The sequence below is a fragment of the Heloderma suspectum genome, chromosome 1, assembly GCF_057233095.1.
Source record: "Heloderma suspectum isolate Gila_16-S chromosome 1, 16-S_ref, whole genome shotgun sequence".
Lineage (NCBI taxonomy): Eukaryota > Metazoa > Chordata > Lepidosauria > Squamata > Helodermatidae > Heloderma > Heloderma suspectum.
Window position 1 is genome coordinate 275249656 of NC_139458.1, and position 17245 is coordinate 275266900.

The 17245-nt window shown below is 41.2% G+C and overlaps 1 protein-coding gene across 3 annotated transcripts in view; it reads left to right on the forward strand.

Moving 5' to 3' along the window:
* The window catches only part of KIDINS220 (kinase D interacting substrate 220), an 86757-nt gene that overhangs the window by 8466 nt on the left and 61046 nt on the right, over nt 1–17245 (forward strand). For 2 of the 3 annotated variants that reach the window (XM_084826685.1, XM_084826687.1), the window contains exons 2-9: nt 6193–6338; nt 7794–7892; nt 8497–8595; nt 12002–12100; nt 12984–13085; nt 14581–14679; nt 15551–15748; nt 15907–16005. In XM_084826685.1, the coding sequence (XP_084682811.1) occupies nt 6231–6338; nt 7794–7892; nt 8497–8595; nt 12002–12100; nt 12984–13085; nt 14581–14679; nt 15551–15748; nt 15907–16005 (903 nt within the window). In that variant the 5' untranslated portion in view covers nt 6193–6230. Of the gene's footprint in view, nt 1–3852; nt 3940–6192; nt 6339–7793; nt 7893–8496; nt 8596–12001; nt 12101–12983; nt 13086–14580; nt 14680–15550; nt 15749–15906; nt 16006–17245 lie in introns of those variants that run through there. The other variant, XM_084826686.1, reaches the window with a different exon arrangement.

A 17245-nucleotide genomic window follows, 5' to 3' on the forward strand; every position in this document is an offset into this window, starting at 1 on the left:
ATGACCCATCGACCAAAAACTGGGTTTACATGCTGCTGTAAAATTACAGCTGGGATCAAAAGAATCTGTTTTCCAAGCAACAGAGCAGTGCTTAAGCGTTGGTCTACTGCAGCCTTCCCTAACCTGGTGCCCTCCAGATGTTTTGGGCTACAACTCCCAGTATTCCTGACCATCGCCCATGCTGGCTGAGGTTGGTAGGCGTTGACATCCAAAACATCTGGAGGGTGCCAGGTTGAGGAAAGCTGGCCTTTCACTTCTGATTCCTCTCTATACGCCCCATTAAAAGTTCTCTCTTAAGAAATGCGCATATGAAAGATAACAAGGTGTCAAATGTTTTTGCCATATGTTTACAGTGGGCATTCATTACATGCTATGGAAGTGAAAGCAGCCTTCAAAGTCATTATTTAGTGCATGCTTACTCACCTGCTTCTTTCTCTTTTGCCCATTTCCACCCAAATATTGCCAGCTGCCTCTGCCTCCTTCCTGCCACTCTTCTGAAGGTCATTAGGATACCTCTTCTTGTTGTTGTTCAGTCGTTCAGTCATGTCCGACTCTTCATGATCCCGTGGACCATAGCACGCCAGGCCTTCCTGTCCTGCGCTCTCTCCCGGAGTGTGCTCAAGTCCATATTCATTGCATTGGTGATGCTATCTAGCCATCTCATCCTCTGCCATCCCCTTCTCCTTTTGCCTTCAATCTTTCCCAGCATCAGGGTCTTTTCCAGTGACTTTTCTCTTCGCATTCGGTGGCCAAAATATTTGAGCTTCAGCTTCAGTGTCTGTCCTTCCAATGAGCAGTCAGGGTTGATTTCCTTTAGGATGGACTGATTTGACCTCCTTGCAGTCCAGGGGACTCGTAAGAGTCTTCTCCAGCACCACAGGTCGAAAGCATCAATTCTTCGGCGCTCAGCCTTCCTTACAGTCCAGCTCTCACAGCCATACGTTACTACTGGGAAAACCATAGCTTTGATTAGACGGACCTTTGTCGGCAAGGTGATGTCTCTGCTTCTTACTATGCTGTCTAGGTTTGCCATAGCTTTCCTCCCAAGGAGCAAGCGTCTTTTAATTTCATGGCTACAGTCACCGTCTGCGGTGATCTTGGAGCCCAAGAAAATAAAATCTGTCACTGCTTCCATTTCTTCCCCTTCCATATGCCAGGAAGTGATGGGGCCAGGTGCCATGATCTTCGTTTTTTTAATGTTGAGTTTCAAACCAGCTTTTGCACTCTCCTCTTTCACCCTCAACAAGAGGCTCTTTAGATCCTCTTCACTTTCTGCCATTAGGGTGGTATCATCTGCGTATCTGAGGTTGTTGATAATTCTCCCGGCGACCTTAATTCCGACCTGTGATTCATCCAACCTGACGTTTCTCATGATGTACTCTACATATAAGTTAAATAAGCAGGGTGACAATATGCAGCCTTGTCGTACTCCTTTCCCAATTTTAAACCAATCGGTTGTTCCATGTCCGGTTCTTACTGTTGCTTCTTGACCCTCGTACAGGTTTCTCAGGAGACAGGTAAGGTGGTCTGGTACCCCCATCTCTTTAAGAATTTGCCACAGTTTGTTGTGATCCACACAATCAAAGGCTTTAGCGTAGTCAATGAAGCAGAAATAGACGTTTTTCTGGAATTCTCTTGCTTTCTCCATGATGCAGCGAATGTTGGCGATTTGATCTCTAGTTCCTCTGCCTCTTTGAAACCCAGCTTGTACTTCCAGTAGTTCTCGGTTCGCATACTGCTGAAGCCTAGCTTGTAGGATTTTGAGCATCACCTTGCTGGCATGTGAAATGAGCGCAATTGTGCGGTAGTTTGAACACTCTTTGGCATTGCCCTTCTTTGGAATTGGAATGTAAACTGACCTTTTCCAGTCTTGTGGCCACTGTTGAGCATTCCAAATTTGTTGGCATATTGAGTGCAGCACTTTAACAGCATCATCTTTTAGGATTTTAAATAGCTCAGCTGGAATACTGTCACCTCCGCTAGCTTTGTTGTTAGCAATGCTTCCTAAGGCCCATTTGAGTTCACTCTCGAGGATGTCCAGCTCAAGTTCAGTGACCGCACTATCACAGCTATCAGGGACATTCAGATCTTTCCTGTATAGTTCTTCTGTGTATTCTTGCCACCTCTTCTTAATCTCATCTGCTTCTGTTAGGTCCCTGCCTTCTTTGTCCTTTATCATGCCCGTCTCTGCACAAAACGTTCCCTTGAGATTTCCAATTTTCTTGAAGAGATCTCTAGTCTTTCCCATTCTGTTGTTTTCCTCGATTTCTTTGCATTGTTCATTTAAGAAGGCCTTCTTGTCTCTCCTTGCTATTCTCTGGAACTCTGCATTCAGTTGGGTATATCTTCCCCTTTCTCCCTTGCTTTTCGCTTCCCTTCTTTCGTGAGCTACTTGTAAAGCCTCCTCAGACAGCCACTTGGCTTTCTTGCATTTCTATTTCTTTGGGATGGATTGAGTTGCTGCCTCCTGAACAATGTTACGGACCTCCGTCCATAGTTCCTCCGGCACTCTGTCTATCAGGTCTAATCCCTTAAATCTATTCTTCACCTCCACTGTGTATTCATAAGGGATATGATTGAGGTCATACCTGAATGGTGTAGTGGTTTTCCCTACGTTCTTCAATTTAAGCCAAAATTTTGCAAGAAGCAGCTCATGATCTGAGCCGCAGTCAGCTCCAGGTCTTGTTTTTACTGACTGTATAGAGCTTCTCCATCTTTGGCTGCAAAGGACATAATCAATCTGGTTTCGATATTGACCATCTGGTGATGTCCATGTGTAGAGTCGCCTCTTGTGCTGTTGGAAAAGAGTGTTTGCTATGATCAGCATGTTCTCTTGGCAAAACTCGATTAGCCTTTGTCCAGCTTCATTTTGTACACCAAGGCCATGCTTGCCTGTTATCCTGGTGATTTCTTGACTTCCTACTTTAGCATTCCAATTCCCTATGATGAAGAGGACATCTTTTTTTGGTGTTAGTTCTAGAAGGTGTTGTAGGTCTTCATAGAACCGATCAACCTCAGCTTCTTCGGCCTCAGTGGTTGGGGCATAGACTTGAATTACTGTGATGTTGAATGGTTTGCCTTGGATTCGTACTGAGATCATTCTATCGTTTTTAAGATTGTATCCCAGTACTGCTTTTCCCACCCTGTTGTTGACTATGAGTGCTACTCCATTTCTTCTAAGGGATTCTTGCCCACAGTAGTAGATATGATGGTCACCTGAATTAAATTCGCCCATGCTTGTCCATTTTAGTTTGCTGATTCCCAAGATATCAATGTTCAATCTTTCCATCTCATGTTTGACCACCTCCAGCTTACCTTGATTCATTGATCTTACATTCCAGGTTCCTAAACAATACTGTTCTTTCCAGTATCGGATTTTCTTGTCACCACCAGACACATCCACAGCTGAATGTCCTTTCAGCTTTGGCCCAGCCGCTTCACTCTTTCTGGCACTACTCTTCCCCAGTAGTATATTGGACACCTTCCGACCTGAGGGGCTCATCTTCCAGTGTCATATCTTTTAGCCTTGTGATATGTTCCATGGGGTTTTCTTGGCAAGATTACTGGAGTGGGTTGCCATTTCCTTCTCCAGTGGACCACATTTTGTCAGAACTCTCTGCCATGACCTGTCTGTCTTGGGTGGCCCTGCACGGCATAGCTTATGACTTCACTGAGTTACGCAAGCCTGAGTTACTATGCTATGCTAACTGCATGTGGGAGTGTAATATACATGCATCTCTGGTAATGTCATCCTATTCAGGTGTTCTCACTTGTCTTTAAAAGCCTTGGAAAGCATCTGGGATAGCCTCAGAGTGGTGGGAAGCAGGAAGATAGATGGTGTCAGGCTGGAGGAAAGATTGTGGTTTCCCATCTTGCCTGTGATGAAGTGGTACTTTCCCTGGGTGACCAGATGAGTGGCAAACTGCATGGCTGATTGAGGTATTAATTCTGTGGTGTTTTACTGACTAACTTCAGTTGTCCAGTGTAATCATAAGTAGTAAATTCAACAGGACTGAGATCATGTTTGACCAATGTTAATTCACTGAGACTGAATGTGAATGCTGATGCAGGATAACATGTAATAGGATATTTTTTTGCTCCTTAAGATGTTGGAGGCCAGTGGGAGAGTTAGAGTACACAGAGGCTCAAAGCTTTATGACTGAAGAATTGTAAGGCCATCTCTTGGGCTTAGGCTGACCAGAGCAGTAGGGCTTATCTGTATTAAACAGGAAACACAAGGTTTATAAACACCAGTTTGCCTGCAATGCTGTCTCAGCAGCTGGACTTTCTGCCCTTCAGGCTTCTTTTTTGTTCACTCTTACTGCATTGCCTTAGAATCACCCGTTATGCAGTGCCGAACACATTTACTAGTGCATGTACGTGCAATGCAGTGTTGTCAACTTTGGTTCATTGTGTATGTATCTATGTTACACGTGTAGTGGAAAAACACACAATTGTGTATACAAATCACTGTTATACCTATATACTTTTTTTTGTTTTTTTTTACGAATTTGATGTCATTCAGTGACTAAGGAGGCTAAGTTGTGCATATTTCTCCCTGAAAACATTTCCATCTTGATGTTGGTTACTACACCTCAGGTCTGTGTTCCATTCTTTAGTAACTTGGTATAGCAGCTATATAGATACCAAAGCTACTTCAAGGAATGAGGGGGCTGCATGTTGGTTGTAGTGTGCATTAGTGCAACTGTATTTCATATTTTAGTTCTTACTCACCTTCCAAAAGGGCTGACCATCCTGTTGTGTTCTGGAGGTTGTGTATTTTAGGAAGTATATTATCAAGAGAGAGCTGTTTGTTTTGGGTTTCTTTCTTCTTTTTTTGCAACACAGATGTGCCTTCCTTTGGTTCCTCTTTTCCTCATTATCTTGAAACTATGAAAATTGCAAACAAAATTGTGCAACCCTGGTAAAAGAGAGGCTGATTTTCATATGGATTAGCTTTTTGAAAAGGACTATCTATCCTAACAGATTGTTGAAGCAAATATTTTTATATTACTGCATTATCAGTTACTTTGCAGTTTCTGAGGTTTACATGGAAGCTGTGGACTAAAGCAAGTCACATTAAAGAGAATTCTCTACTGACACAGCAACTAAGTTATCAAATAGGGGTTTGAAATGTGCAGAATGTATTCATAGTGTAGCAATGGATTTTCACTTTTAAACATAATGTGTGTTAGAAGCATGAATGCTTCCAGTAGGTAGCTGCTTGCTCAAAGGCTTATTGAGAAGGTAGCAGTACTCTTAAAAGGCTGCAAATGCCAGATTTTACTGGTCACTCCAGATGTAATTTTTGTTTATCCTTAAAACTATTGTGTAAAAATTTGCATAGTGCCAGGCCGCAGGTGGCGGGACATAAATTGGGAGCCTGCCCTAGATGTGGGATTTACTTACGGCACTGGTGCTGCTCTTCTCAAAATTTCTATACACACTGGATAACTGAGAGTTTAGGCCCAAACAGAGGTGCTGGGGAGTGTGTGTGTGTGTTTTAAATTATTATTTCATATTATATATTAATTGTGGAACATAATTTCATTTCACAAAACATGGATACCAAGTCAAATTAAATTTAAATATGAAGGGTTACTGGAACCAAATAATTGTTAATATAAATTATAGCTTGTTTCCAGCATGTTACTAATTTCCTATATTTATTATCATGTCTCTGATATGAGAGCCTCGTGTGGCGCAGAGTGGTAGGCGGCAGTAATGCAACCGAAACTCTCCCCGCGACCTGAGTTCGATCCCAGCGGAAGCTGGTTTTCAGGTAGCTGGCTCAGGTCAACTCAGCCCTCCATCCTTCTGAGTTCGGTAAAATGAGTACCCAGCTTGTTGGGGGGAAAGGTAGTTAGGACTGGGGAAGGCAATGGCAAACCACCCCACTATACAGTCTGCCAGGAAAACACCGAGGAAAAACGGTGTCCCTCTAGGTCAGTAATGACTCGGTGCTTGCACAAGAGGAACCTTTCCTTTCCTCTGATATGCTGTCAATTCTACCACACAAATTACCTCCGTAACTCTATGTACAGCCATTCTTTCTCTCCATTTTGGTCTCTCCATTTTGGTCTGTCTGTTTTGTAACGGATTTTCAATCACTGTATAGTCACTCTTCTCCTCAGTATGAAAACTTGATAGCACATTAGTGACACATTAAAACTGACTGTCTTGTTAACACAGATAACTGCCATTGTTGGAACTTGACCTTTTACTCAAAGATGGCAAGTCTGATGTCTCAGAGTTTGGTGACATATGTGGAAGAAGAAAATGTTCCTGCTTTGAAGGCATTTCTTGAGAAGTGCAAAGATGTGGATGAGAGGAATGAGGTAAGATAAATTCACAAGAATTCTTTTAAAAATATTATATGGCTTTTAAAATAACCAACAAATAGATTTTTACTAAATTTCAGGAAATCATGCTGCCTGGTAGTTGTCAACTGCAACATCAGGTGGTGACTTGCGTATACAAAACAGTCACTACAGACTGAGCGCCACAGCTCATCTTGAACATAGTCCTTTTAAATGGAGACAATTCACATACTCAGTTAAGACCTGGATCGCACTTCATCAACAAACCATGGGCTTTCGAAAATGTAGAAAGAGAGCGTGTATGCTGGTTTCCATGCTTCCATGCTTCCACCTGCTCCTGCTGTGTTAAACAACCCATGGACACCATGTCCCTGGGTTGTTTATCATGATGTCAAAATCCAGAACTCTGGGTTGTTGGGGGATAAACCACCCAGAGTTTGAGCCCATGGTAAACCAGGACCAGGAACCGGTGCTCACTCCCACTTATTCATGGTTATGCATGGTTTAAACAACCCATGGGTAGTTATGATGTGTGAACCAGGTCTAAGGCCTGGTTCACATGTAACAACCGAGAATATGTGTTGAGTATGGATTGTTGTTGAATCATGGGTTGTTGTCATGTGTGAACCCTGTACTATACTTTAACTGTGGGTTGTTACCACGAACAACCCAGGAAGAGAACCCATGGTTTGTTGTTGGGTTGTCAGTTCTGGGTTGTTCATGGTCAACAACGCATAGTTAAACCATAGTGCAGGATTCTAACATAATGACAACCCATGAACCAACGACCCATATTCAGCCCATACAGGTCTAAGTGTCACTGAGTGGAAAGATATCAAATTATGTCTAAGGATTGGTCAGTAATCTCTCAGGCACACATTTTTGTAGACATAGACTTTAAAAATGTATTAGATCATAATTCTGAAGGGCATTCTTCTACCATGGGTACAGCAAAAAACAACCACATTTTCTTAAGACCAAGCAAGTATAATCTTTTTTAGATGATATTTCCAGTGCAATATAGCTGAAGAAGAAGAAGGGAACTAGTAAAATAAACTCATTCAATAGCAGTGAATAATGACTCTTCGCTTTCCTAAATCTGTTTGACTTGTATCCTTCTAATAGTATGTTTAGGAGATGTGCTATTATGTCTATTTGTTACTTTAAAACTCTACAGCAGGGGTGGGCAGAAAGTAGATCTGCACATGTTTTGGACTTAAACTCTCATCATTCCTGACAATTGGCCTTGCTGGCAGTGGCTTCTGGGAGTTGAAGTCCAAAACATCTGGAGATCTACCTTCTGTCCATGCCTGCTCCACAGTATAGAGTCTTCATTTTTTATATGCTATGGTAGAACAAACCATACATAACATGATCAATGGTGTATAGCATTCTATTACAGGAATCAGTATAGATGCACTTAAGAATTCATTAGTTTTTTTTAATGTACATGCATTTTTCATATATTTGCAGAATAGTCAAACTCCATTAATGATAGCTGCAGAGCAAGGAAATTTAGAAATTGTCCAGGAATTGATAAAGAAAGGTGCCAACTGCAACTTGGAAGATTCAGTAAGTACCGAGAGGATAATCCAGTGCTGTACCTTCCCCCTCCTCCTGTGCACACTGTTCTGCACACACAATTCCCCTACTGCTAATCCCCCGTCCTCTATCAGCCCATGTCCTGCATTTAGAGAGCTGAGAGCACAAAAAGTATAGGCAGGATTGTATTGTGCATCTCTTCTGTCCCATCCAATCATTAATTAATAATGGTATGTGGTATAAGGTCTGTGAGTTACTCTTTTTGAAAAAGGTTTCATTACTTCAAGGGAGTACTTCAGTTACTTCAGCTGGCATGATTTATTGGGTTTTTTATATGGAGGGCTCCTAGCACTACCAATTAGAAGGTATTGTGCAGCTATTCTGTTTTTTTTTCCTCCGTATTGGATTTTCTACAATAAGAAAAAAGACAGAAGAAGTGGTGGGAGAACATGGGAGGGCTGCAAATGGAAAACATTGTTGTCTGGACACCGCCTGTCCCTCCCACCCCAATTCTATGAATGAAGCAGGGCGATGATGTGATAAAAGTTTCATTTGGATGCATTCTTGGTATGCAAGCTGCTTTTCATTAGCCATTGGACAGTTACATTTTCTTAATGGCCTTTTCTCATTTTAGGATAACTGGACAGCTCTTATCTCAGCAGCTAAAGAGGGGCATGTTGCCATCGTGTCGGAGCTACTTAACTGCAATGTGAACATGGAACATCGAGACATGGTATGTTACAATATTTTTGGCTTTTAAAATTGTAAGGACAGATATTGCATGCCCTTTTCCCTTTAAGCTGTGAAACTGTGAAGATGAAGCAGTGTGATTTTCAAGATGGTTCCCTACAATTGTAGGACTTTCATCCTTTCGAAGTTTCATCAAAAGTTGAGCCTGCTTTGGAAGCTTTGTGAGAAGTTTTTGTTTTGTTTTTTTCCCTTGGAGAGTAGCTTTTTTTGAACATGTTGCAATTGCTCTTTGAAGTTCCTTTTCTCCAGAATGGCCACTTTAAGAAATTTTACAGAGTGTCCTAGGAAGCTGATATGTTCCCCCCAACTGGTTTTGTAATATTGACATCTGATGCAGATTTGTGTCCATTTACTCTTTTGCATAGAATCTGGTCTATTTGTGCTATGTAGAAGGCATTGCTGGCAGATAAAAATTGGAAGATGAGCCCCTGATGTATGAACCCCTGATGTTGTGGATGACTTTATTGGGTCTTGTAATAGTGTTGCCAGAGTAAACATGGGGACCTAGGTCTCCACAGGGTCTGGTTCCTGTGTCTATATCTTTGTTATGTGATCTATTGTTGCTGATGAGTAGTTGTTTTAGGTTGGGTTGCTATTTGTAAGCAAGTACAGGTGTGCCATCCAGAGCCTGAGAGAGGGAAATGTTGTTGTCCAGGATGGGCTATAGATCACTGATGATACGTTTGAGTTTTAGTGGGTGAGCTATAAGTAACAAGTGGTGTTCTGCTGTTTTCTCTTCTAGCTCTGCCCTGTAATAGATTATTCCTGGGTACCAGTTTGGCCCTGTTGATCTGGCTTTTTTCACTCTGTTGAGTGGGTATTAAAATCTGAGAAATGCCTGATGTAACTCCTTAAGCTTTGAGTCTCTGTCCAATGATATTGAACAGATGTGGTTGTATTGTAGTGCTTGGCTGTAGACAATGGATTTTGTGCTGTTTCTGGGTGGAATCCTGAAGGATGTAACTATATGTAGCAATCAGTAGGTTTCTAATATAAGGTATTGCTTATATGTCCATTATGTAGCTGCACAGTAGTGTCCAGAAAGTACATCTGTTACATGAAGTGGTCTAGGATCAGGTTCATGATGTAGTAAAAGATATTTAAGTCTTGGCGGAACTTTGCCAGGGGCTCCTGTCCATGACTCCAGATGATGAAGATGCCATCGCTCTATCTCAGGCGTGGGAGAGGCTTTGGGGGACAGGTGTCAAGATAGGGTTGTTGTAAGTCAGCCATGAAGATGTTGGCATACTGTGGGGCCATGTGAGTACCTGTGGCAATACCATTGTCTGAAGATATGTATTCCCCAAAGCTAAAGTAATTGTGGATAATTTCAACGTGGCAGAGTTTAGTGGCTAGCTATGATATTCCTGATGTCTTGTAGTCCATTTTTGTGAGGGATGTTGGTGTAAAGGCCTCAACATACATGATAGCTAGGATGCTATTTCTGAGAGATTGTCAATGTATTGTAGCTTCCTCAGGATGTCAGTAGTATCCCATAAGTAACTGGAAGTAGTGGTGGCATATGGTATGAGAAGGGAGTCCATATACCAAGACATCTCAACTGTGATAGTACTGATACCTGAAACAATGGGCACCTGCAGTTGCCTGGTTTGTGAATTTTGACTAGTAGATAGAAGAAGTCTGGTCATGGCTCCTGAGGTGTATCCATGTAGATTTGGTCTTACACATCTGTAGAATCAATGTTGTAGTTTCTTCTAGTATTCCTCAAGGATCTGAAGATATGATCCTGTAAAATGTGATGTTGGAGAGTTGCCTCCCATCCTCCTGTATGTATCCAACCTGTTCATGATGATGACAGTTTCTCCTTTGTCAGCCTCTTTAATTACAATGTCAGTATAGTTTCTGAGGTTATGTGTAGCATAACATTCTGCACAACTAATATTGTGTGGTAAACAATGCTGTTTGCTAATTATCTCAGCTTGGGTGCAGCGGTGCATGCACTATGTAAAGTTCTAATTCAGTGTTAAAATAAATTGACACAAATCTGACATCAGAAATGGCAGTACCCAAAAACCAGCGGGGGAACACCTCAACCTCCCTGGATCCTCTGTCACTGACCTTAAGGTAGCCATTCTTGAACAAAGGAGCTTGAAAGATAGATTTCATCACAAAACAGCTGAGCTACAATTCATGAAGAGGTTCAATTATATCTCCTGTGGCTTGAATAGGGACAAATGTTTTTGTTTTAATCATGCTACATGTGTTAATTAACTCTCTGCTGCAAGGTTATCTGTGTTACCACTCAACAACTGTTTTGTGAAAGGCCATAGTAATACTAGTAACTGTACTTTTTGCATTTCCTTTTCCTCAATGCTTACGCCCCCCTCCCGGGTAACTTCAAAACATCTAGTAAAATGGACTCGTTGCAAGACACTGGGGCTGTTTGCACAAACATGACAGCCCACTGTGAGTTATTTAACCCACAGTGAGGATACAATGTGTGCAGCCACCATCTGGAATATGCAACCCCTCCTTGGGTGTTGTTGTGTTGTGCAAAACCAGCAGGTGTGGGTTATGCAAGGGTTAAACAACCCTTGTGTAACTTATGGTCTGTTTTTGGGTTATGCAAGGGTTTTTTAACCCTCACATAACCCATGTTCACTAGGTTCATATGACCTGACAATCCCTGAGAAGGGGTTGTGTTTGCAACCTGGTGCCCGCAGGTGCTGCGGTTTGTCTTTGATATAATAATTTTATTTTTTATAAAAAGAAAACAACAACATAAACATGCAATACACATACACAAAAATATCTCTTAAGATTGTAAGATATCTACCTTTGGCTCCCCTTACACAACAAATGCTGTTATTATTCTCTACTTCTTCTTTTAGTTGTATATCATACATTGAGTTCACAGACATTATCTCATTTTTCTCCTAATTTTTAACAACAACAACAACAACAAAAGGAGAACTAACCATCTCAAAGTTCAAAATCCACATACATAAATATTTTTCTCTATTGCTTGTACAAATTCTATAAAAGGTTTCCAATCTAACATAAATTTAGTTGTTGATCCTTCTTTAATTATAATAGTAAGTTTTGCCATCTCTGCCAGTTCCATCATTTTCATGATCCACTTGCTCACAGTTGGTATTGTTTCATTTTTCCACTTATGTGCATACAAGAAAGGTGCTGCAGTGTGTCATGAATTCAGTAACCCATGATGAGCCACAGCATGTCATCTGAACCCTGTGTCTTTGTTGTGTTTGCTGCAACAGACTTAACGTGGCTACCTCTCTGGAAATTAATAAATGTTTGCATCCTGAGAACTGAGTCTGTCATTATGCAGTAAAATTTTTTATTTAAATATGTTTAAGTAGATCTTAGAACTGTCTCTACAATGATTTCCTGTGTTTTGCTGTTAGGGTGGATGGACAGCTCTTATGTGGGCATGCTACAAAGGCTGTACTGAAGTCGCTGAGCTGCTTCTTGAACGAGGAGCAAATCCAAACATCACTGGACTAGTGAGTTGTTTCTTTATTTTCTTTTTGCATTGGGGACAGCAGAAAAATAATTTTGCACTTAATTTACCTTAAGTGGCTTGTTGTTTGGATTGCTGTTGTGTGAAGGGAAAGTGATTTAAAAGTTCTCCTTCTGGCTTTTGGACTAGGACTAGTCACTGATAATTTGTGTAAAATTAATGTTTCTGCATGGAGAACTTTTAAATCACAAGAGATAATAAAAAATACAAATATGAGTGTGGTTGCAAGCAGATGTAAATTAAGAATAATGACCCTGATTCAGTTCTAGTCATACATATCTAGCTGTGTGCAACAAGTGGTCCAGGATGGTGAAGTGTATCTCCAGCCACATCAGAACATAGATCCAGCTAGTCTCTGATGCCTTAATTAGCATTATAAGGCAAATGAGTATTGGCTGTGCTTGTGGAAGCCTGCTTCAAGGCATGAATCTTCTTGTTCCATAGAAGCAGTTAGGTATATATCAAAGTCATGATTGAAAAAGTTCATAATGATTTCTTTCTGCTGAAAGAGGAGAATTTTATTATGTTTTCAGTGTATTGCTACGTTTTCTTAAGCTATAATGATTCAGATGTATAGAGTGTTACAGTATAGAATTACCATTATTGTCAGAACCTTGCATATAAAAAACCTTGCATATAAAATCAGACACCTTGAATCTTGGGTTCTGTAATTGTATGTTCCTTCTGTTGCTATCCTGATTAAATGAACTGGAGTCGCCTGGTGAGGAGAGATTTTCGGCTTAGTTTTGGCTTAGTTTTGTGCCTTTTGTTGTGTTTTTTCTCTAGCATTCTCGAATAATTAATGCTTGAAAAGAGATATATACACATGCTTTTATTCTTATAACTTTTTAAACTTTTTAACTAAGCAATACAGCGTCTATCCAGTAATTTGGGCTGCAGGGCGGGGCCACTCTCGTATAGTACAACTCCTACTGCAGTATGGAGCCAAAGTCAACTGCTCTGACAAGGTAGGCTGACAACTGTTTTCTTTAACTGTTTTCTTTGCACTTACTTCTGAGTAAACGTGCATAGAATTGCACTAAGAATGTTATGAGACTTAATTAAGGGCGCAGTCCTATGGCCCTAGTCAGCAGCTAGACGGCCATAGGATAGGTTGGTTTACGGGAATGGACACCCCCCCCTGTGCCGCCTCATACCCAGCATGGGTTGGCCCTGTGCTCTGCACTTGTAAGAGCAGTGCGGAGTGGCAAAAATGGGTGTTTCCGGCGGTGGGGATGTCGGAAATGTCGGTATGACACATCCTACGACACATCCTATGTGTCGTCTGACTGCCGCTGCCCACACTCTGAGGTCCCACAGCTAGATGGCTGAAACTGTCTAGCCACAAAAGCAGGGTGGGGGGAGTGAGGAGGAGATCCGCTCCTCACCACTCCTCCCACCCTGCACTGGATAGGTGGTCGCCCCCGGGCTCGGAGGCAACTGTCGATCCAGGTAGGATTGCTCCCTAACTTGGTATTTTATTCTTTTATCTTGTTCACCGCTCCAAAATCTTCTGATATGGAGCAGTATATAAATATTGTAAATAAACAAAATAAATCCTAAGCTCTGTTATTTCACTAACTGGGTTACAAGTGAAATTTAAGTTAATATTGATATGGTTTTTTTAAATGTTCTAACTAAAAACTGCTCTGGCTGCACCCCTATGTGCATTTCACTAAACCTAAGTCCCAATGAAGACAGTGGCATTGACATCTGAGTACACATGTGTAGGATTGTACTGCATATTTCTGTTGTTCTCAGAATCATTTTATGTTTATGGGTTGAAGTTATTGTGTTTTACTGTAGCAGAGAAACTGTTGTGCTAAACATGACATTTCTATTTACAGGCTTTAATTTAAAGTATATTGGAACGTGTTTACTCTGAGCAATCAAATAGTCCCAAGAGCTCATGGTCTGTGTATTGCCAAATCTTACGACAGCACATAAGCCATTATTAGACTGGCACCATTGGTTTAAGGTCTTTCTCACATTACCCTAAAGACTGGCACGTGCTGACCTCTACACATGCTACATTATCTTCCATGATGTCCCTACCCTTTCTTGAATCATGTATGATTCTTGAATGAGCTGTGTTTTACCTTCCTCTGGACCCATATACATTCTGGAGCCTTACCATGCATATATTCTGCTCTTCTCTTACCTTTTGTCTGTTTCCATATGCCGCTTTGGGAATGGTGTCAGATTTGTAACTCTGTTGACTTCCATTTCAAATTCCTGTGTCAGTGAGCTCTTCTGGCATGTTTTGTGTTATGCCAAGATATCATTTCAAATCTTTCTCATAAAATTCTACTCTTACTAACCAGAACTCCCCCTCCCCTTTCCTCCCCCCAGCAAGATGGGTCTTTATTCCGTCTTTGATATGCGGATTTGACATCTTTAACTGAAGCAGGTATTCAGTTTTTGAAACAAAGCTGGAATGTAAAATACATTTTCTTTCTCCAGTATGGTACTACGCCATTGATCTGGGCAGCAAGAAAGGGTCATCTGGAATGTGTGAAGTATTTGTTGCATATGGGAGCAGATGTTGATCAGGAAGGAGCTGTGAGTACTTCAAAAAAAATTAATTTTGTTAGTCTAAATATGTTTTGAATAGAAAGTAGTAGATGGCATTGGATGAGGGGGATTATGGTGTCCTCTCCCTTAGCTGTCACCTATCAGCAGCCCTTCCATCTGGCTGCAGCACAGTGAGAGAGGGAAGAAGTGCCATTCAATCAAAAAACCAACTTCTTTTGGCTCCTCCTTTCCCTGAACTGTTTTCATCCCAGCTGGTCATTATAAGACCTCTGTAATAGTGCTGTGCTGAAAATTTCTCCCACATTTATTTCGACCATTCTCATTCAGTTTGATAGGAAAAAAAATGCTTTTGAGAAGAAATTCAATGCGGAAGAAAATTTTGGAAAAAATTTTCATGGGTTGGGTTCAGGTTACTTGAGCTTACCTTACTTAAGAGTTGGCTGAGGAGTGTGTGCAGGTGTTCTGTCTTTCATAGTACAATAATTTCTCTGGCAGCCTGTAGCCTCCTCGGCTTCCCCCACTCCAATTAAAGCCCAGGGGAAAACACCATGAGCTAAGTCCTCTCATGGGGCTTTTTCAGATCAGGAAGCACAGGAAGGCTGCAGAGCAATGGAGAGATGTATAATAGAAAGAACACACACACACACCACCCTCCTAATCATGTCTGGGAGAGAGTAACGTTCTTGGTTGCAGCTACTGGTTAGATGGACTATTGAGAGGTGTCGTCTTGCACATAGTGTGGAATTTCTTCCAAATGTAAGATTTCTTTTGATTAAAAAAGTAATAATGTGTTTGAAATGGAAGTAAAAATGTGAACTTTGGAGGAAATTTTCCTATACCTACTTCTTAGACTAATAATAATATCTTGTGTGTTATGTTACTTTTCCTCCCTGCACAGAATTCTATGACTGCACTTATTGTAGCAGTAAAAGGCGGTTTTACGGATTCAGTCAAAGAAATCCTGAAAAGAAATCCAAATGTAAACTTAACGGATAAAGATGGAAACACAGCCTTGATGATTGCTTCAAAGGAGGGGCACACAGAAATTGTGCAGGACCTCCTTGATGCAGGAACTTATGTGAATATTCCTGATAGGGTAAGTATGTGTTTTGATAATGTATACATGTACACACACTCACTGTGGTTCTTTTTTTTGCCTATAGCAAAATATAAAAAGCTATTTTGAGCATACCTTAAATGTGCACTTTGATTCTGAAATGGGGAAAAAACTTGACTGTTCTGTTCTATTTTCAGAGTGGAGATACTGTGCTGATTGGGGCTGTCAGAGGTGGTCATGTTGAAATTGTGAGAGCTCTGCTTCATAAGTATGCAGATATAGACATTAGAGGTCAAGTAAGTAATTCTGTGTTAAGTATTAAACAGTAAGTTTTTGAGAATATCAGTGTTATGTGTTTTCAGAAGCATCCCTTGGAGAGAAGAAGCATATTTCTAGATGGAGATGGCATCCTGAAAAACACAGGGTGAAATACAATTGTGTCTCTGCTGACAGAATAGCATATGCTAGGGAATTGGGTTCCTCCTCCTCCTTAAAGCCCCCCTAAATCTGCTTCAGAGGTCTGGGGGGCCTTCCAGAGTGGATGTTGTGGGCACACAAGGGGGCTGCAGAGGAGAGGAGGGAACAGGCCTGTTGCACAAGTGGGCTTATGCATCTTTGATATGATCTGATAGTTGTTGTTGTTGTTGTTGTTATTATTACATTTCTATACCATACCATAGCCAAAGCTCTCTGGGCAGTTTACGAAGGTTAAAACATTAAAAATACAATATGCAAATTTTAAAATATAAAAACAGACAGACAGTATACACAATGACAACATATATCTAAAAGCAACTTTGATTAATAAACCAAATCATAAACCAATCCAGGATCAATTAAAACTCATCACATGCTGCCAAATGCCAGGGAAAAGAGAAAAGTCTTGACCTGGTGCTGAAAAGATAAAATGTTGGCGCCAGGTGCACCTCATCGGAGAGATCATTCCACAATTGAATGATCAGGGCCACCACTGAGAAGGCCCTCTCCCTTGTTGCTGTCTTCTGAGCCTCCATTGGAGTAGGCACCCAGAGGAGGACCTTAGATGTTGAGCATAGTGTATGGGTATGTTTGAGCCAGGAGAGGCACTCTATCAGGTATTGCAGTCCTGAACCATGTAAGGCTTTATAGGTTAAAACCAGCACCTTGAATTGGGCTCAGAAACATATAGGCAACCAATGCAAGCGGGACAGAGTCGGTCTTGTATATGTGGACCTTCTTGTCCCCATTATCGATCTGGCCACCGCATTTTGCACAAGCTGCAGCTTCTGAACCGTTTTCAAAGGCATCCCATGTAGAGCACATTGCAGTAATCTAAGTTTAAGGTTACCTCCAAGATCCCTACTCTGTCCTACTGTTTTTGGCCACTAAAGTACTCACCAGCCTTAGCTTCATTAACTAGTGGGTCTAATCCAGTGAGCAGTGAAGCAGCTGCCTACTATTTTTAGGTATACTGGTTAACCTAAATTCTATAGTTGCTTTGTGGAAGGCAGGTGAAGGTGGGGTTTAAAAGCTTGTGAAATGGCAAATGATCAGTAT